We start from the raw sequence: 21,100 nt of genomic DNA, 5'->3' as shown, positions 1-21,100 counted from the left end.
TCGTTTTGTCACCCTGGCTGGAGTGCGGTGGCTCAATCTCAGGTCACTACAGCCTCAACCCCCCCAAAGTAGCTGGGACTACAGGTGTATGCCACCATGCCCAGCTATTATTATTATTATTTTTTTTTGAGACAGACTCTTGCTCTGTCGCCCAGGCTGGAGTGCAGAGGCACCATCTTGGCTCACTGCAAGCTCTGCCTCCCAGGTTCAGGCCATTCTCCTGCCTCAGCCTCCGGAGTAGCTGGGACTACAGGCGCCCGCCACTACGCCCAGCTAATTTTTTTTGTATTTTTTTAGTAGAGAGGGGGTTTCACCGTGTTAGCCAGGATGGTCTCGATCACCTGACCACATGATTCACCCGCCTTAGCCTCTCAAAGTGCTGGGATTACAGGCACAAGCCACCGTGCCGGCCCAGCCAATTTTTTTGTAGACAAGGGGTTTCACCATGTCACCCAGGCTAGTCTCGAACTCCTGAAACTTGGCCTCCCAAAGTGCTAGGATTATAGGCATGAGCCACTGCACCTGGCCTAGAAAAATTTTAAAAGGCCCTTCTTTAATGCAATTCTACTTTTCCCCAAAAATGTGTTTAAAAACGTCTTTAAAATTTACTTAAATTACAATGAATATTTGCTTTTGCCTATTTCTTATTTTTAATTCATTCTAAGTTTTCCCTTCAACTTTTTCTTTTTTTTTTTTTTTTTTTTTTTTTTTTTTTTGAGACGGAGTCTCGCTCTGTCGCCCAGGCTGGAGTGCAGTGGCCGGATCTCAGCTCACTGCAAGCTCCACCTCCTGGGTTCACGCCATTCTCCTGCCTCAGCCTCCCGAGTAGCTGGGACTACAGGCGCCCGCCACCTCGCCCGGCTAGTTTTTTGTATTTTTTTTTTAGTAGAGACGGGGTTTCACCGTGTTAGCCAGGATGGTCTCGATCTCCTGACCTTGTGATCCGCCCGTCTCGGCCTCCCAAAGTGCTGGGATTACAGGCTTGAGCCACCGCGCCCGGCCTCCCTTCAACTTTTTCTTTTGAAAATTTTCCTAATTTTGAAAAGTTACAAAAGTACTACAAAGATCACTCATAAATCTTTTAATGAGGTCCACAAAATGTAACATTTTACCACACCTTTCTACAAAACCACAACAAAAAATTCCCATTAGTTTTAAAGGATTTCTATTTCAAGTATTCTCCTTTATTATAACATTTCCTTTAAGTCTATTATTAGAGTCACTCTTGAATAATATGTATACCTTCATTAGAAAGGTTGACGATTTTTCACTTAGCACATAATTCACATAACTCTTAATTTTCTCCATCATGTGGTTGTAGCTGAAGTGTTGAAAAAAGGAATGAAATGTATCTTTCTGAGAGATTATCATAAGCAATTTGCTTTTGAAAGGCTAAAGAAAAGAGAAGAAATGAATTAACATAAATCACACAAAGTTACAGATACAAGGATTTTTGTCATATATTATTTAATTGGAAAGAAATCACTTTATAAACTCAGAGACACAGATACTTTTAAAATTAAGTTTTTTTTTTGTTTTTTTTTTTTTTTTGTTGAGACAGAGTCTCGCTTTGTCGCCCAGACTGGAGTGCAGTGGCCGGATCTCAGCTCACTGCAAGCTCCGCCTCCCGGGTTCACGCCATTCTCCTGCCTCAGCCTCCCGAGTAGCTGGGACTACAGACGCCCGCCACCTCGCCCGGCTAGGTTTTTGTATTTTTTAGTAGAGACGGGGTTTCACCGTGTTAGCCAGGATGGTCTCGATCTCCTGACCTTGTGATCCGCCCGTCTCGGCCTCCCAAAGTGCTGGGATTACAGGCTTGAGCCACCGCGCCCGGCCCTAAAATTAAGTTTTAAATGACATGCCAATGTACTTTTTTCTTACTTCTTCTGGTCTCTCCTCATTTAAAAAAATATTTTATATTTTAGACAGATGCAAAAAGATATGTATTATAAACCAGAGTACCCACTACCCAGTTTAAGAAATAAAACATAATCGATATGGTTAAAATCCCTGTTTACTACCATAATCTGATTGTATCCCCTTTTCTCTCCTCACTGTAACCATTACCCTGAATTTAGAATTCACCATTCCCATGAATTCCTTTACTTGTACTACGTATGTATCCACAAATAACACGTAGCATTGCTTAGCATGGTTTTAACTCTACAAATGGTGTTGTACGATCTGTATTCTTTTGAAACTTGCTACATTTTAGTCAACTCTATGTTTACAACATTTATCCATGCTGATTTGATATTCCTAGAAGTAGTTATTTTTGCCATTATAAAGTACTACACTGATCAAAAACATCACTTATTCATCCACTCTTCAAACCTACTGAGGGATTTAGGCTACTTGCAATTACTGTATTGCTCTTCAACATGTTCCTACATTATCTTCTGTGCACTGTATGTGTTTTCCTTGGACAGTAGCTCTTTCAATGCTGGCTGTACAATAAAAGCTGGAGAACTTTAAAAAAAATCTTAGGCTCGGCCGGGCGCGGTGGCTCAAGCCTGTAATCCCAGCACTTTGGGAGGCCGAGACGGGCGGATCACGAGGTCAGGAGATCGAGACCATCCTGGCTAACATGGTGAAACCCCGTCTCTATTAAGAAATACAAAAAACTAGCCGGGCGAGGTGGCGGGCGCCTGTAGTCCCAGCTACTCGGGAGGCTGAGGCCGGAGAGGCGGAGCTTGCAGTGAGCTGAGATCCGGCCACTGCACTCCAGCCTGGGTGACAGAGTGAGACTCCGTCTCAAAAAAAAAAAAAAAAAAAAAAAATTCTTAGGCTCAATCTCAGAGCAATTATCTCAGGAAGGCCTTGGTTTTTTGTTGTCTTTAAAGCTTTATGGCTTTTAAAATATGCAGTTAAAAGTGAAACCAGCTATTCTAGGATATTGTCTAGAAGTGGAATTGCTGGAATGCATGCTTAAAAGATTTTGCTAAAATGATCTCCCAAAGAAGTACCAATATACAGTCTTGAAAGGAAGTTATGGCAGGTAGTACAATCATTTCTCAATTTGTTGAGACAACTATTGGTATTCTAAGACATTTTAATTGATGCCAGTCTAAGGGATGGGAAGTAGTGTTTCAATATAGTACTTAATATTGCTCTAATGAGGCAACATTAATACTAGTGAGGTTAAGTACTTATCTTAACCTCTTAATATTTCCTGGCCGTTAGTTTTCCTCTTCTGGGAGGTATGAGGAGAGTAGAATTTTCAGTAGTCTCATAGTGCTATGGAGAAAATATAAGGGTAGGAAACCCAAAAGACAAATTTCTGGAGGGCTATACCCCAGGGACAGGGTTATATTAGAGATAGACAAAGCCTTGCCAAAACTGCCCAACCTACCCTCAACTAGGCCCAGGTTCCTTATTGGATTAAGGTAGTCACTCTCCAACTCTTTCTACTAACGTTATCAAAAGGTGCTCAATCTGATTATTCATCAGGGAAACAAATTAAAATCCAATGGGACAGCACTACATATTTGCCTGAATGGCTAAAATGAAAACCCAGATGTAAGATCTGTGGAGCCACTAGAATTCTTTTACACTACTGGAGGAATTGACATAACTACTTTGGAAAACAGCTTGGCAATATCTACTAAAACTGAGTATGTACACACCTTATGACTCATCAGTTCTACTCTTCATATAAACCCAAAAGAAATGCAGGTATTTATTCCACAAAATGTATGGGGGAAAAGAATTGCACCTGTACTGAACACATACAGACTTTTTTGTATCTTTTTGTTCCTAAACAGTACAACTATTTACATTGTATTAGTTATTATAATCTAGAGATGATTTAAAGCATACAGGAGGATGTACATATGTTATATGCAAATACTATACTATTTTATTATTTATTTACTTTTAGAGACAGGGTCTCTATCTGTTGCTTAGGCTGGAGCACAGCGGCAGCACTATAGCTCACTGCAGCCTTGACTTCCTGGGCTGAAGCAATCCTCCCACCTCAGGACTATAGTATCGCTCCACCACACCTCGCTGATTTTTAATTTTTTCGTAGAGAACAGGGTCTCGCTGTTTTACCCAGGCTGATCTTGAACTACTGACCTCAAATGGTCCTACTGCCTCAGCCTCCTAAAGTACTGGTATTATAGGCATGAGCTATTGCACTCAGCCTCTTTTTACTTTTTTAATATGACTACTGGAAAATTTTATTTATTTTTCATTATTTATTATTTCTTTTTTTTTGGAGAGATGAGGATCTCCCCATGTTGCCCAGGCTGTCTCAAATATCTGAGCTCAAGGGATCATCCCACCTCAGTCTCCCAAAGTGCTGGAATTATAGGTGTAAGCCACTGCATCCAGCTTATTAGAAAATTTTAAATCACATATGTGACTTGCATAGTTTTTCTATTGCACAGTATTATTCTATACTGTTTAAAAGATAAAGCATTTATTTTCTCCTCCAATTTTCTTTCAGTTTTCCTCATTCTACATAAACAGTTCTAAAATTCTGTGGTTTTAATTTAAATAATTACCATATAAGAATTTGGATCACCAAATATTCTTTCAAAGACTTCTTCTGCTTCTTTAAAGTTGCCATTTTCCATACAAACAGCTATAGCCTAAAAGATGAAAAATACCAACCTTAGACTGCGTTTAAAAATATCTAATAGTTATTTAATTATTAAGATAACTGAAGTAAGTCTGAAATCCTCTGTTGAAAACATTTTTATGTAGTTTAATAATTTTAGTTTGATAAAAAATATAAAGTACTTTTTCAAAGACAAAATAAGTGTCGCTTGAAATGACATGAAAAATTTGCACTGGTCCCATGCACATTTACTCATAAATGCCCAGCATTCTATCTCTAATTTAGACCAAATCAAAAGCATGTATTAGTAAATAAATTAGAAGCCATACCATGGACATTTAGGACCCACCTAAATATTAATTTTGAGTAAAAGGGAAATAAGAGGAGGTAGATGATGTTTGTGATGATTAGGATATATAAAATTTGCTAGTCAGAATCCCTGGAAAATATCTAATACAAACCTAAGAAGCTAGATGTTTTTGAATGATCATTTTTTTCACACATTGGCATTTTTGGTAACAGGGTAAGACAGGACCACTATTACCATCTAGGTAGCTATGTAAACTTGGTAAGCTACTTAGCCTCTTGGTGCCCCAGTTACCTTATATGTAAAATGGTGGAAACAATAGTACCTATTTCATCAGATTGTTATGAGGACGTAAGAGTTTTATGTGAAAGAGTTTAGAACAGTGCCTGGCAAATAGTAAGGAATATATTAAATGTCTGCTATAAACTTTGTCACCCATTTGACTTTACAGTAGTGTATTAAGAAAGACTTGCTTTCTCTAGCGGTCTAAAAGATTGCAATAACATGACAAATCTCTTTGCTCTGAATTCATAAAGGAAACAGTCGTTTTTCTGCCCATTTTCTTTTCTTCAGGTCCTAATTCTACTTGACTATCACCACACTAATTCTTCGGAAGGTGGGGAATGACCTAGCTTTTCTTTTCTATTCAACCTGAAAATAAATTTTTAAAATTCTCAAAAGAGAAAAAGTTTATTTAACTAAGAAAGTACCTAGTATTTGCTCTGACTGCTAGCTACTGTATCTTTGAATGACTTTTTAAAACTACTCACTGTCTACTAAAATTCTCCCTACATGGTTAAAATTTTACATACTCTTGATTAGAAAAATCTAAAATTTACCATTAATTAAAAATATTATCTACTTTTTCCATAATCTTTAAATATCAATTGGAAGAGCACAAATCCCTGGTTTTAAAATTTTCCACAACATGGGGGCAACATATACTTAAGTATGGAACATTAAGTTCCAGCCCCCAGTGATCATGTTAAGGCTATAAACCAAAGGTCAAATTTCTGAAGAGAAACAATACATTAAATTTTACTATTGCTTAACCTCTACTAGGTTTCTCTTAATTTCTTTTAAGTGTTAAATGTTCTTATTTTCTAGAAATATAATAATTATAAGCATAAGTTATTTATTCATACCTGAATTTTAATTAAATTCTGTATTTCTTCGTGAAGTTTGTCATGTTCCTTTTCAATTGAACCCCAAATCATCAGGGCTGATTCCAAGGGTGTAATTCGTTCATCATTTTCAAACTGTGCATCTTTTAAAAACAGAACAAAAATAAGTAACTCAGAAAGCTAAGTAGAACTTTGTCAGTTTTTAATAACGCTTTCCTTTAAATATTTATTGAGTATATACTATGTGCTAGGTGCTCCTCGTTTATACCAGTTTAGAGAAGTGATTTTATTTTCTAAGTTAATTTTCTCATTAAGATCAATTTCAAATGGAAAAAGGTTGATGAGATAACAAACATTTGAAGATTTCTTTACAAAAATATGAATTTTAAAAACTAAACTATTTTACATAACATGTCATAGCAACAGAATTCTTAAGTGGTTCCTAAGTCTAATGCACTACAACAAACCTCAAGACAGGCCAGTTTTCTCATCTATAAAATGGTGACAATAAATACTATCTCACAGAATTTATGTGACTATATAATGAGATAATAGTTGTACTATTATTAAGCTTTCCTAAAAGAATTATGATCAAGTTATTCAGAACAAAGACTCACAACAACTGATAACTAATTAGCAAATTACACAGCAACAATTCATTCGGACATTCAAGAGCCTTCACTATAACGTCTTATATGTCTAGCATCTACAGTCTACAATTCATTTAATAAATATTTATTGATCACTCACTATATATAGGCACTTGCCTAAAAACTTGGAATGTCTCAGTGAATAAGACAAAATCCCCACTTTTATGATGTTCACATGCTAATGAGAAATAAATACAGTTTCAGAGTAGTAAAGGCTAGAAAAAATAAAAAAGGTACTGGAAATGAATGGTAGGGGAGGGGGAAGCTCTTTCAGACAGGTTAAAGACCTCTCTGAAGAAGTGACAGTGGAGCTGAGAACAGCATAACGTGAAGCAGAAGGCACAGTCACCCAAAGATCTGGAAGAAAAACATTCCAGAGGGAATGGCAAGTGCAAAGATCCTGAGGAGGAGTTTGATGTTCAAAGGGCAGGAAGAGCCAGGTGGGGGCGTGTGCCTGTAGTCTCAATTACTCGGGAGGCTGAGGTGGGAGGACTGCTTGAGCCAGGGAGTCTGATTCAGGGAGTCTGATTCAGTGAGTGATGATGACACCACAGCACTCCAGTATAAGTGACAGAGTGAGACCCTCCCTGTCTTGAAAAAACAAATACAAAGGGCAGGAGGAAGGTCAGTGGGCAAGTTGGATGCACGCTCTTAGAAAGATGATGGAAGAGGCAAGTAGTTAATCAGTTTTGGAACTTATTTTGAATGTAGAATAGAACCTGTTAATGGATTGCATGTAGAGTATGAGAAAAAAATGGAGGACTCTTGGGTTTTAATAATTGGATAAATGGTGCTAACATTTACTATCATAGGAAGCCTGGGTGAGGACCAAGTTTATGAAGTTGTATATAGAAATCAAGAGTTCTACTATCCAGGTAAACTACAATTTATTTTCAAAATAATGCTAATGTTTTCATTTTGTCTAGACTACCATCCCCCCACCCCCACACCACATCTGAGGATGTGGATAGACTACCATTTTTATACTTTCTTTCTGACAAACTCTAGCAATTCTTACAGGCTTAGCGCAAACTCCACCTCTTTATTGAACGCTGTCCTTACCCCAGCAGCTAAGAGACTAGGAAATATCCTTTCTCTAAATCTCCTGTATGTGCTTGCTTTGGCAGCACATATATAAAAATTGGAAGAATGCAGAGATTAGCATGGCCCCTCAACAAGGATGACACAAAAATCCATGAAGCGTTCCATTAATTAAAAAGAAACTCTTGTATCATTATTCCTTTTTTAATGCCTTGCAGTACTTTATGCTTACCTCCACAACCCTATTAGATTTTAAAGTGTCTTGAAGACAAAAAACTTCATAGTCTACCATGCATAATATTTCAAATTTTGGGGGGCAGGAGCCACTTAGTGTATTTTTCTAAACCCCTGTAATCCTAGCACAGTTGTAGTCCCATAGCAAGTATGCAACAAATAAGCATAATAAAGAGAATTTTTTATTTTTATTTATTTATTTTTTGAGATGGTGTTTCGCTCTTTTGAACAGGCTAGAGTGAAGTGACGCGATCTCGGCTTACTGCAACCTCCGCCCCCTGGGTTCAAGCAATTCTCCTGTCTCAGCCTCCCAAGTAGCTGGTGCCCGCCCCACGCTTGGATAACTTTTGTACTTTTAGTACAGATGAGGTTTCGCCATGTTGGCCAGGTTGGTCTCAAACTCCTGACCTCAGGTGATCCACCCGCCTCGGCCTCCAAAAGTGCTGGGATTACAGGCGTGAGCTACCGAGTCCAACCGAATAAAGAGCATTTTAAATAGCACATCTTTTTTTCCTTTAAAAACCAGAGTGAGCAGGCAGTTTAAATATTTGTAGTTTCAAATATTTTTACTTTATTTCCTGTTGTCCTCTCCAAATTGTTGTTCCAACATTTTAAATATAAAAATATATTCATTCACATACTAAGTCTCTTTATATTCCAGGTTGTGTCAGGTACTTAGGATACAAACATGAAGAAGAAAGTTCCTGACCTTGTGGAATTCACATCCTAGCTATGGAGGAAGACATGCAAACAAACCAATATAACTGGTACTTTAATGGAATTGTGCATTATGCCAATGGTTCTCCATGTTTGCTATACCTCAGAAACAGCTGAAGAGCTTTTGAAAAATACTGATGCATGGCCAGACACGGTGGCTCTTTGGGAGGTGGATCTCATGATCCACCGATCAAGAAATCGAGACCATCCTGGCAACATGGTGAAACTCTCTCTCTACTAATAATAGAAAAATTAGCCAGGCATGGTGGTGCACGCCTGTAGTCCCAGCTACTCAGGAGGCTGAGGCAGGAGAATCGCTTGAACCCAGGAGGTGGAGGTTGCAGTGAGCCAAGATGGTGCCACTGTACTCCAGCCTGGCGACGGAGCAAGACTCCGTCTCAAAAAAAAGAAAAAAGAAAAAAGAAAAAATATATTGATGCCTACACCCATCTCCCAGAGATTAAATTCTCAAGCAGAATCTGGTGTATTTGAGGAACAGGGTATTCACTCTAAGTAGGAATACTAGAAGTGAATCCTTCATGAAACAGAAGTCATCCAAATTGGGGCATTAAGGATAAACAGATAAACTAAGTGTAGAGTACCAAGGATGGGAAGGAGAACACTTCAGAAAAATGGAGCAGCATAAGGTAAGAAAGGTGTACAAAAGATATTCATGCTAGTAACTAACACTGAGTGTCAGGCACTGTGGCACTCGTTTTATACAGTAAGATCTGAAAGCCAGAGAGCTCACACACCTAGCAAGTAGAAGCAGACACCAAGATACTTAAAAATCACTTACTGTGTCTCAAAAGTAGTAAAATGAAGATGCAAAGGTAGACTGCCTACTTTTTCTTCCTCATTTTTCATCTGCTTGCTTTCTTTCAGAAACTAATTTCAACACACATTTTCAAATAAGTATTTCTTGACTGACATTACTTAACCCTTCTCACTTATCTGCCTTCCTTCTTATAAATGTGACATATAGAAAAATGTATGTTAGCTCTTAGCTTCAAAAAATTTACAGTATAGACATTTACTTCCAGGTGGGATGTAGTACACTGCAGCAAACAAAACACTCACACTACAACTAGAAAACAGTTAAACTCCAAAATCATGTTGCTAAAGACATGGGATAGCCATGGAAAGCAATGAAAATGAGATGAACTAAAATTCCAGAGAGAATCCCTTTTGAGGTGAGATGCTGATTAGCTGATTTTGGATAAGGTTGAGGATCCAGTGTACTCCAGCCAGAGCGACTTTACTGGGGAAAGACAAATAAGAACAGCTTTTGGTGGTTTCCTTGGGACTGGCACAGTCCACTAGAAACTAGAGGAACTGCAAACATGATTGGTTTTTCTCCACAGGACATGTGCTGAGTTCCAGGGCAATGCAATAGGCTGTGGTGGAAAGGTACATTAAGTCTCCCAGAGTTTTGGGAGGCCTAGGCGGGAGGGTCACTTGAGGCCAGGAGTTCAAGACCAGCCTGGACAACACGAGACCTCGTGTCTACAAAATATTTAAAAACTAGCTGGGCCTGATGGTGCACCTGTAGTCCTAGCTACTCAGGAGACTGAGGTGGGAGGATCACTCAAGCTCAAGAGTTTGAGTCTGCAGTGAGCTATGACAGCACCACTGCATTCCAGCCTGGGCCAGAGAGACACCCTGTCTAAAAAAAAAAAGCTTAAAGTTCCATGAGAGGAGGATGATAAGCATTTCCCCTTTAAGATATCTGCTGTATATTGCAGCTACGTGGGGGTCTAAGGCCACACCACCCCAAACATGTCCAATCTTGTCAAAGTTATGTGGGGTAGGAGACTAAACCCAATATGGTAGCTACTAGCCATACATAATTACTGAACAGCTAAAATATGACTAGTTTGAATTGAGATGTACCTTAAGTATAAAATACACATGAGATTTCAAAGACTTACTCCAAAAAAGGTAAAATATTTCTTTTTTTTTTTAAGAGATGGGGGTCTTGATGTGCTGCCCAGGTTGGGGTACAGTGGTGTGATCATAGCTCACTGCAACCTCAAACTCCTAGGCTCAAGTGATCCGCCCACCTCAGCCTTCCAGAGCTGGGATTACAGGTGTGAGCCACGTGCCTGGCCTTACTAACATTTTTTACACTGATAACTTATTGACATAATGTTTGAGAAATATTGAGTTAAATAAGATTATCAAAATTAATTCCATCTTTTTTTTTTTTTTTTTAGCTACACCTGCTGGAATGGGAATTTCTAAATTTCATGACAGAGTTTCATTCTGTCACTCAGGCTGAAGCGAAGTGGCACAATCACAGCTCACCACAGCCTCAACCTCCTGGGCTCAAACAATCCTCCCACCTCGGTCTCCTGAGCACCACACATGGTTAATTTTTTAAATTTTTTGTAGAGACAGGGTCTCGCTATGTTGCCTAGGCTGGTGTCAAATTCTTGGGCTCAAGCGATCCGCCTGCCTAGGTCTCCCAAAGCACTGGGATTACAGGTATGAGTCACTATGCCTGGCCTACTTTTCTTAACATAACTATTAGAAAATTTTAAATTAGACATGTGGCTCACATATCTCTATTACGCAGTGCCACTATAGAGCAAAACAAAACAAAACAAAACAAAACCAAAAAAAAGGGGTTATGTATAGCTGAAAATTCAACACATAAAATTTTAAATGCTGCCTCAGTTGAGTGTATTATGGTGAAATACATTGATTCTTGATAGCTGACCCTTGCCCATTATATCTAGGATATATCCAAAAGAGTATCCTGGTAAATTCCAAGATTAAACCATGAGATCACACATAAAATCTGGATTCCCCCCGCCTTTTTTGGAGAAAAGGTTATCCAGGAAGCAACTAAGACGTGCTGAACAACTGCTATGTGTAAAACACTGCCAGGCACTTTAGAATACTTTTCCACTTTAATTTGGAAAACAACCCTGTTAACAACAGTGTCAACTTATAGTATGCACGGTCTAGAATTTTGCTCCAACCTGCTACTTCTCCAGCAACTGGCCCAGGCCTACCTATAGCTCTGTTTCTTTCACAACGATTCTGCCTCTATCTAGTTCTGTCCATTTATGGTACTGGCACCAACTCCAGACCTACCCTCACGCCCCAAACAAAGCTGACTACATCAGCCAGAGCTACTTTAGTGGGGGCTTTGACAGTGGTGCTAATATACTGGGATTTTATGTAAGACAACACTTCAGTAAGTAGGCAGTTTTATGTAAGTACTGCCCACTACTCAGGATTGTTGGAAAAGTATTTTGTAAATTATAAAAACCAATCTAGGCCGGGCGCGGTGGCTCAAGCCTGTAATCCCAGCACTTTGGGAGGCCGAGATGGGCGGATCATGAGGTCAGGAGATCGAGACCATCCTGGCTAACACGGTGAAACCCCGTCTCTGCTAAAAAATACAAAAAACTAGCCGGGCGCGGTGGCGGGCGCCTGTAGTCCCAACTACTCGGGAGGCTGAGGCAGGAGAATGGCGTGAACCCGGGAGGCGGAGCTTGCAGTGAGCTGAGATCCGGCCACTGCACTCCAGCCTGGGCAGCAGAGCCAGACTCTGTTTCAAAAAAAAAAAAAACCAATCTAAATATAAAATTATTTGCATCAAATAGCCTTTTAAAATGACCATGTTGTAAATACCAGCCATTGCTGATAAACTGAATCAGGCTTGCCCATTACAATCTAAAATGAACTACAGAGACAAGGGAGAGAGATTACAGCTATAAACTGTACTTCTTACATAAATAAGTGCTGGCATCAAGTTCAAATAAAAGGTTTCAAATATAATAGTTGCCAGTAAAAAACAGAGTGTGTATGATTGGAGTCACCACAAAGTTACCAAACAGAGTCAATGAAACACACTTCCCCAACAGTAGCATCAGAATCACCTGGGAATTTATTAGAAATGTACATTTCAGAGCCCCATACCCATCCTACTGAATCTGAAACTCATGGGAGGTAGGGAGACTCAGCACTATGTTTTTTTTTTAATAAGTCCTTTAAGTAATTCTGGACCAGGCTGAAGTTTGAGAACCAATGTTCTAAGGTGACAGGGACTACATTTCTTTTACTTGCTTTAGATATGACTGTATGTGTGTACACACACACACACACACACACACGCACACACACACACCTCACACCCCATGCACCAGACACTTGTAGGCAAACTCCCCCCCCAAAAAAATCTGTTTCTTCTCATTGTCTTACATTTAGACACAGATTGAAATATTTCCAATATAAAATAAAAACACATATTTACCAAGGGTTTTTCCTGCTGCAATTCTTGTCAAAAACTGACATATGTATATCGTTCTCAACTGGTAAGCTGTTAGACTGGATAGTCCATGAATAATAGCTAAAAAAGAAAAAAGTAAATTTTATTAAAATCAAACTTGATGCAGTAGTGCCACTGTGTGGTTTGTTCAGTAATAGGCTACAAACATGTTGTAAAAATTATCACAGAGTTGTACATTTAAGATCTGATTAAAAATCAGAACAAAAAAAAGAATAGCAATGAAGACATTTCTTACAAAATAAAACTTTCACGTGCAGAATAAAAATTGTTGAAAATTCTTTCACAAGTAGCAGTCTACATTAACAAAAAAGATTTAGATACAAATTGTAAAATGTGTAAAATCACTGGTTGGAAACTTATACCTAGAAACATGTCATATAACAGAAAATATTTTATATTATTTTTATCAATGTTTCAATTAAGTGAGTCTGCTTAGCTTACAAAGCTGTATTTTAAAACATATTAATATTAACCTTACCAAAACTTGAATGCCCACCCAGATGTTGAGTCAGGCAGTGACTACATACAATACCAAGTAAGCCATACTCATGGACCACAGTGAGCTTTTTACCATGTAGCAATGAGAGACAAGCGATTGAACTACTGAAGTAAAAATGTGGCGAAAACTTTAAAAAGACAAGTACAGAATGCTTTGGAAGCATATAACAAGAAATCTGTGTGTTTAAGTATCTTCTGCACAGAGGAGGTATCAGGGAAGGCTTCTCTGAGGAAATAATATCTAACCTAAGACCTGAAGGTGCCACCACTACCATTACACTTAATCCAGGGCTTGGCTGGTGTATATAAAAAGCTTAAAAAACTAGCAAACTGAAAAGCAGTTCTTTAGCAATTAGGCATATAAGACAAATATATTGGCCCGGCGCGGTGGCTCAAGCCTGTAATCCCAGCACTTTGGGAGGCCGAGGCGGGTGTATCACGAGGTCAGGAGATCGAGATCATCCTGGCTAACATGGTGAAACCCCGTCTCTACTAAAAATACAAAAAACTAGCCGGTCGTGGTGGCGGGCGCCTGTAGTCCCAGCTACTCGGAGGCTGAGGCGGGAGAATGGCGTGAACCCGGGAGGTGGAGCTTGCAGTGAGCCGAGATCACGCCACTGCACTCCAGCCTGGGCGACAGAGCGAGACTCCGTTTCAAAAAAAAAAAAAAAAAGACAAATATATTTTTACCCAATTTCCTCCCTCAATTCTAACATAATCTTATGCTATACCAGAGATTATCTGGACCATACACAGTCATAATAGAGTTTAACAGGATTTTAAGAGAGCACAAAATTTATATAGAATTTAAACACAAGCCATTCAATATTTACTGAACATCTACTGCCAGCCTGTGTTAGGAGGTGATGACTTAAGATAGCCAGTCTCCGCCCCCATGAAGGTTTTAATCTGAGACGACACAAATTAAACAAAAAGTTATGTAAGCAACTAATTAAAATTTTAATGAGTACCACCAAGGATAGGTGCAGGCATACCTCATTTTATTGTGCTTTGCAGATAGCATGTTTTTTATAAATTGAAAGTTTACGGCAGCCCAGCTTGAGCCAAGTCTAATGGCACCATGTTTTTTTTTTTTTGAGACGGAGTCTTGCTGTTGCCCAGGCTGGAGTGCAGGGGCTCATCTCCGCTCACTGCAAGCTCCGCCTCCCACGTTCACCCCATTCTCCTGCCTCAGCCTCCCGAGTAGCTGGGATTACAGGTGTGAGCCAATGTGCCCGCCTCATTTTTCTAACAGTACCTGTACCTGTCACATTTTGATAATTCTTGCAATATTTCAAACTTTTTCACTATTATTGTATCTGTATGATGGTCTGTGATCAATAGCCTCTGATGTTACTATTGTAAAGGTTCTGGAGTACCACAGATCATGGCCATATAAGACACAAACTTATTCCATAAATATTGTGTGTGTTCTAACTGTTCCACTGACCAGCTCCTCCCCTTTCTCCCTCTCTTCAGGCCTCCTTATTTCCTGAAACACAACAATATTGAAATTAGACCAATGAGTAACTCTACATGCCCTCCAAGTGTTTCAGTGAAAGAAGTGCATGTCTCTCACTTTAAATCAAAAGCTAGAAATGATTAAGCTTAGTGAGGAAAGGATGTCAAATGCCACAATAGGCTGAAACATAGGCCTCTTGTGCCTAACAGCCAAGCTGTTAATACAAAGGAAAAGTTCTCAAAGGAAATTAAAAGTTCTAATCCACTGAACACATAAATGATAAGAAAGTAAAAGAGCCTTATTGCTCATATGGAGAAAGTTTGACTTGGATAAAAAAAAAGTCAAACTAGGCCGGGCGCGGTGGCTCAAGCCTGTAATCCCAGCACTTTGGGAGGCCGAGACGGGCGGATCACAAGGTCAGGAGATCGAGAACATCCTGGTTAACACGGTGAAACCCCGTCTCTACTAAAAAATACAAAAAACTAGCCGGGCGAGGTGGCAGGCGCCTGTAGTCCCAGCTACTCGGGAGGCTGAGCCAGGAGAATGGCGTACACCCGGGAGGCGGAGCTTGCAGTGAGCTGAGATCTGGCCACTGCACTCCAGCCTGGGCGACACAGCTAGACTCCGTCTCAAAAAAAAAAAAAAAAAAAGAAAAAAAAAAAAGTCAAACTAGCCACAATGTTCCTTTAAGCCACAGCCTAATACACAGCAAGTCTAAGGAGCCTGAAAGAGGTGGGAAAACTGCAAAAGAAAAGTTGGAAGCTAGCAGAGGTTGCTGGTTCATGAAGTTTAAGAAGCCATCTCTATGACATAGAAGTTCAAGGTGAAGCAGCAAGTGCTGAAGTAAAAGCTACAAGTTATTGAGAAGATCTAGCAACAATCACAAATGAAGGTGGTTACACTAAACTGATTTTTCTTTTTTTTTTTTTTTTTGAGACAGAATCTCGCTGCGTCACCCAGGTTGGAGTGCAGTGGCGTGAGCTTGGCTCACTGCAGCCTCCACCTCCCAGGTTCAAGTGATAGATTCTCGTACCTCAGCCTCCTGAGTAGCTGGGATTACAGGTGTATGCCACGATGCCCAGCTAATTTTTGTATTTTTAGTAGAGATGGGGTTTCGCCATGTTGGCCAGGCTGGTGTCAAACTCCTGACCTCAAATGATCCAACTGCCTTGGCTTCCCAAAGTGCTGGGATTACAGGTGTGAGCCACTGCATCCAGCCAACAACAGATTTTCATTGTAGATGAAACAGCCTCATATGAGAAGATGTCATAGAGAACTTTCATAGCCAGAGAGAAGTCAATGCCTAATTTCAAAATTTCAAAGGACAGGCTGACTCTCTTGTTAGGGATTAATGCTGCTAGTGACTTTAAGTTAAACCGATTGCCCATTTCTTATTCTGAAAATCTAACAGCCCTTAAAAATTATGCTATATCAACTCAGCCTGTGCTCTAGAAATGGAACAAGATTAGATGACAGTGCCTCTGTTTACACCATGGTTTACTCAATATTTTAAACCCATTATTGAGATCTACTGCTTAGAAAAGATTCCTTTCAAAATACCATTGCTCATTGATAATGCGCCTAACCAGTCAAGAGCTCTGATGGAGACATATGTACAAGCAAATTACTGTTGCTTTCATGCCTGCTAACACAACATCCATTCTGCATCCCACAGATCTATTGTTCTGTCTCCCTGTCCCAGCCTTACAAGTAATTGTGAAACAACCAATCTTCTTTTTGTTGTTTCAGCTTCCTTAAGTCCTTACTGTCTATAAAGTCAACCTCCAACTGCTCAATTCATTGAGCACTTATTTTATGGAATAAAGTATTACCTGAATCCAGAATCACAATAAAGCTAAGTGAGGTCTTTAAACTAAACTTAGTTGTAATTTTTTCTTTTGACAGGGTTAAAGCTAAAAAGTAGCAGAGCCAGGAATCAAACTGGGACAGTTTACTCCAGAGTCCATGTTCTTAATTGTTATACTACACTGCTTCCCACGGTAGGGTTAACAGTCTATAAAAGGTATTATCTGAGATCTGTGAGATATGAGAGTAATTCTGAGTCTAAATAAAAGAATTAAGAATTTTCTAGAAAGCATCAAGAATTGTATATTTTTACAATTTTGAAAACTGAGATTCAATAAAATAAGAAATTAAAAGTCCTTAAAAATTAAAAATGGGAACCCAAAAATAACACTGTTCACAGTTTGCTTATTGGCCACTGATTAGCAGTGCAACTTGAAAAATAGCTGACTCTCTTTGGTTTCTGTGCCCTTAACTTTAAAATAATGAGAGTAGCCTAGATTATTCCTTCAGTCTTGAGCTACAACTCTGAAGGTGGGTTTTTGTTGTTAATTTGTTTTTAACCTTGGCTCTGGGATGTTTTTATGAACAGGATTTTTTTTTTTCTTTAAAAAAAAATCAACTATTTTCTAGAACAGTTTTAAACTCACATAATTACTGTAAAAATGGTAGATAGGTTCCATATACCCTGAAGCAATTTCTCCTTTTTTTTTTTTTTTTTTACCTTTTACATTAGTATGTTGTGTTACATTAATGAATCAGTGTTGACACATTATTATTAACTAAATCCATGCTTTATTCAGATTTCCTTAGTTTTTACTTAATGTCCTTTTTCTGTGGCAGGATCCCATTCAGGACACCATATTACTTTTAGTCTTCTCTCTTTAGGAGCCTGTTGTCTACAAGAGTTTCTCAGACTTTCCTTGGTTCTGATTATGACATTTTGAGTACTGGTCAGGTATTTTGTAGAATGTCCTTCTGGGATTTGTCTGATGCTTTTCTCACAATAAGACTGAAGTGATGGGTTTTTGGGAATAAGACCACAATGATAAAATTCTATTTTCATTACAAGTGAACATATCACCAACTATTACTGCTGATGTTGGCCCTGTTCACCTAGATGAGGTAGTGTTTGTCAGGTTTCTCCACTGTGAACTTAACTCTCTCTTGCCCCCTTTCCATACCGTACTCTTTGGAAGAAAGTCACTGTGTGCAAACCACACTCAAGGAGTTATGTTCCACCTCCTTGAGGATGGAGTAGCGACATCAAATTATTAATACTTGGAATACTGCATGCAAGATTTGCCTCTTCTCCCATTTATTCAATTATTTATTCACATCAGTATGGACTCGTGGATATTTATGATATACTTTAAGCTTATACACTAATACCACTTTATGTTCTTGCACTAGTGGTTCAGCTGTGGCCACTGGGAGGTCTTGGAGATGGCTCTGTGTCCCTTTCTAACCCCACCACTGAGGTGTTTGGTTGGTTTTTTTTGCACTTCCTTACTTCCTGGTACTACAAGATGTTCCAGGTTTATTTTGTATATTTCCTGTCCTAGTTCCAGAATCAGTCACTTCTCCAAACAGCCCTGGTTCCTTTTATTGGAGAACGCTATTAGAAACCAAGATCGGGATGCTAGGTGTACTCAAAGTTAGGTTGCTTCTGTGCCCTTTTATCTGACAGAGCAAGGAAATACATGTCTACACATGCATATGTAAATATTTCTAAGTCATCTATACCTACATGAGCTAAACAGTTCATACTGATGTCTCCAACTCTAAGAGAACTTTTTAATAATTCTGAGGAACTAGCTTCATTCCAGGATTTAATTTTCTACTTAATGTTAAGTATCCCTGGCTCCAGAGTTAACTGCAATATAGAGGAAAGATCTTGGAACTGGAAGGTAAAGCATGGAGCTGAAACACTCCCTTATAACCTATCAGTACCTTAAACTAAGATTATTTGCCTAACTCACAGGATTATGGTGAAGACGAAATGTCAATATGTCTTTCTGAAAATTCTATTAAATAGCATAATTATAGTATTATAAACATATACTTGCACTGTAATTTTAGCGCCAACTATGAATGAAGTACCAGAACATCTTTCTGTTATTTTTCAAAAAGCTACACTAGGCCAGACGCGGTGGCTCACGCCTGTAATCTTACACCTGCGGGTGGTGGTGCACGCCTGCAGACCCAGCTACTCCAGAAGCTGAAGCGGGAGGATACCTGAGCCTGAGGAGGCTGAGGCTGCAGTGAGCTGTGATGGCGCCACTACACTCCAGCCTGGGAGACAGTGAAACCCCATCTTGGGACAGCGGCGGGATCGGGGCGGGGGAGGCCCCGCTAATCAACTCAAACATCTGAGCTGGGAGAACCTTAGACTGAAAAAACTATGCTGGTTTTTTCTATGGATCTATGTCTTTGTCCATCACTTATAGGCTCTCTGAGCAGCAGATTTCATGAACGGTTTCATTCATTCATTTATTTATTGATACAGGGTCTCACTCTGTCACCCAGGCAGGACTGTAGTGGCACGATCTGCAACCTCTGCTTCTTGGGTTCAAGCGATCCTCCCCGCTCAGCCTCCCAAGTAGCTGGGACTTACAGGCATGTGGCCAGCATTTACTTTTATTTAGAGACTATACAGAAAGTAACTGCTGTACAGCCAGCAGGCCAAATGAGGTTTAATAGCTCACAAATTAACATATAACACTGATGCGGGGGGGGGGGGGTCACTGGAGGCCACACAGTGACTGCTGAATATTACCACAGGAATACCTGACTATTTTGGCTGAGAAAGCGCCAGAAGAGACAAAGGTACTGGGTTGAGTGGAACTGTATACATTTTAAATCATTTAATGCTTGCATCAAACCTAAACAGGGTCTTATTTTCATTTTATCGAATAGGAAAACAATCTGAGAAAAACTCAGATGCTGATAACGGGCGGAACCGGGATTCGAACAAGTTCAGCCCGGAGCCTCGGACTCTCAGCTTATCGGCCGCAGCAGCCCCTCTCTCCCCACCTCCCTCGGCGACGTTGGGAACCAGCCCTCTGCCGCGCGCCACGGGGCCCGCATCCGGCCCCCGCATAGTCCCCAGCCCGGACGCGGTCCGCCCTCACCCTCGGCGCTGTTGCGGGTCCGGCGGAAGTCCTCTGACCGGCCGTCGCGGAAAGCTCGGCAAAGAGAGAGGCAGAGGAAATCGAGCATCCAGCCGGCAGCCACGGCCTCGGCCTCGGTCACCAGGCCCTCGTCCTCCTCCTCCTCCTCCTCCTCCTCGGGGGCCCCCACTTGCACCTGGCACTCGAGCAGTTCCTGACACTCGAACTGCTCCTCGTCGTTTGTCTCCGTTTCTGCCATCTGCTCCTCGGTAGTGTCGGCATCCCTACCATCCGCACAGCCCCGCGGGCTTGGGGCCGCTGAGGAGGCGTCCTCCGCCATGTTCAATGGCTCGCGCTGGTACTGCCCCTTCGGGCGCCGAGCAACGATTGGGTCGCTCTCGAGGGCACGGGGCGTGGCCGCGGAGAGTCTCTTCCGCCGGCGGGAGATGGGCGAGAGGCTCAAGCCTGGCTTCTGATTGGCCGAGACCTGTTCCTGCCTCTGTGGGTTGAATTTTCCGCCAGTCTAGGGCAGGGCTTTGTAAGTAAACTGGAGGACCCGGTGCTGAGCGAGGAGTGAGATTAGGATAGGGTGAGGCAGCTTTATCTTCCTTATTCCTTGTAAAATGCAACCTTGACTGGAGCAACAACACGGTTATTCAAAATGAAAACGCATTTGCCTGTAGCCTATTTCAGAAAGAGATGGGTAATGAGAACTTGTCACTGTTAGTAAAGCATAACACTTTTAAACCTTAGTATTCATCTGTTACTACTTGATCAACGAGCCACAGCTATTCCAACAGACTAACATCTGTGCTTCTCCAACCTCAAGATGCATCAAAATCAGCCTGAGGGCTTGCTAAAACACAATTGCTGGGTTCCACTCCCAGAATTCCTGTTCTGCTGGTCTAGCTTGGGGTCCTTGAATTTGACAGTCTAATGCTACTTGGCTGGGCACCACATTTTGAAATCACTGCTTTAGAAAGACTATACTACTAATGGAAATGTATCTGAATCAAGGTTTGAGACGACTATAGGATGCAGTTTGTAGAAAATAATAAGTGAATGCTTATTTTGAATTTTGAAACTTAGCACAAAAGGAAATTCTAAGTGGGGATGGGTGGTCTGGTTATTATTATTATTTTTTTTTCCTTTGAGACAGGATTTCGTTCTGTTGCTCAGGCTGATCTCCAACTCCTGGCCTCAAGTTATCCTGCCAAAGTGCTGGGTTTACAGGCCTGAGCCACCACACCCGGCTCCGTTTTCTGTTCCTTGATGTGGGTAATG

General features: G+C 40.4%; 1 protein-coding gene and 1 non-coding gene across 3 annotated transcripts in view; one reads left to right on the top strand and one right to left on the bottom strand.

The window, feature by feature from the left end:
- Nucleotides 1-20,179, bottom strand: part of TERF1 (telomeric repeat binding factor 1) — a 40,893-nt gene extending 20,714 nt beyond the window's left edge. For both annotated transcript variants that reach the window (XM_001083645.5, XM_015145563.3), the window contains exons 1-5: nt 19,838-20,179; nt 12,905-13,000; nt 6,017-6,138; nt 4,509-4,595; nt 1,243-1,392 (exon numbers count right to left, since the gene is read on the bottom strand). In XM_001083645.5, coding sequence (XP_001083645.2) covers nt 1,243-1,392; nt 4,509-4,595; nt 6,017-6,138; nt 12,905-13,000; nt 19,838-20,156 — 774 coding nt within the window. In that variant the 5' untranslated portion in view covers nt 20,157-20,179. The remainder of the gene's footprint in view (nt 1-1,242; nt 1,393-4,508; nt 4,596-6,016; nt 6,139-12,904; nt 13,001-19,837) is intronic.
- LOC114680457 (U6 spliceosomal RNA) lies at nt 7,757-7,860 on the top strand. The gene has a single exon (XR_003732682.1). It is a non-coding gene; the product is annotated as a U6 spliceosomal RNA (small nuclear RNA).
- Nucleotides 20,180-21,100: the final 921 nt, after the last annotated feature.

Source organism: Macaca mulatta, chromosome 8 (assembly GCF_049350105.2).
Source record: "Macaca mulatta isolate MMU2019108-1 chromosome 8, T2T-MMU8v2.0, whole genome shotgun sequence".
Taxonomy (NCBI): domain Eukaryota; kingdom Metazoa; phylum Chordata; class Mammalia; order Primates; family Cercopithecidae; genus Macaca; species Macaca mulatta.
The sequence above is the reverse complement of the archived record's forward strand: the minus strand, read 5'-3'. Positions and strand labels throughout refer to the sequence as shown.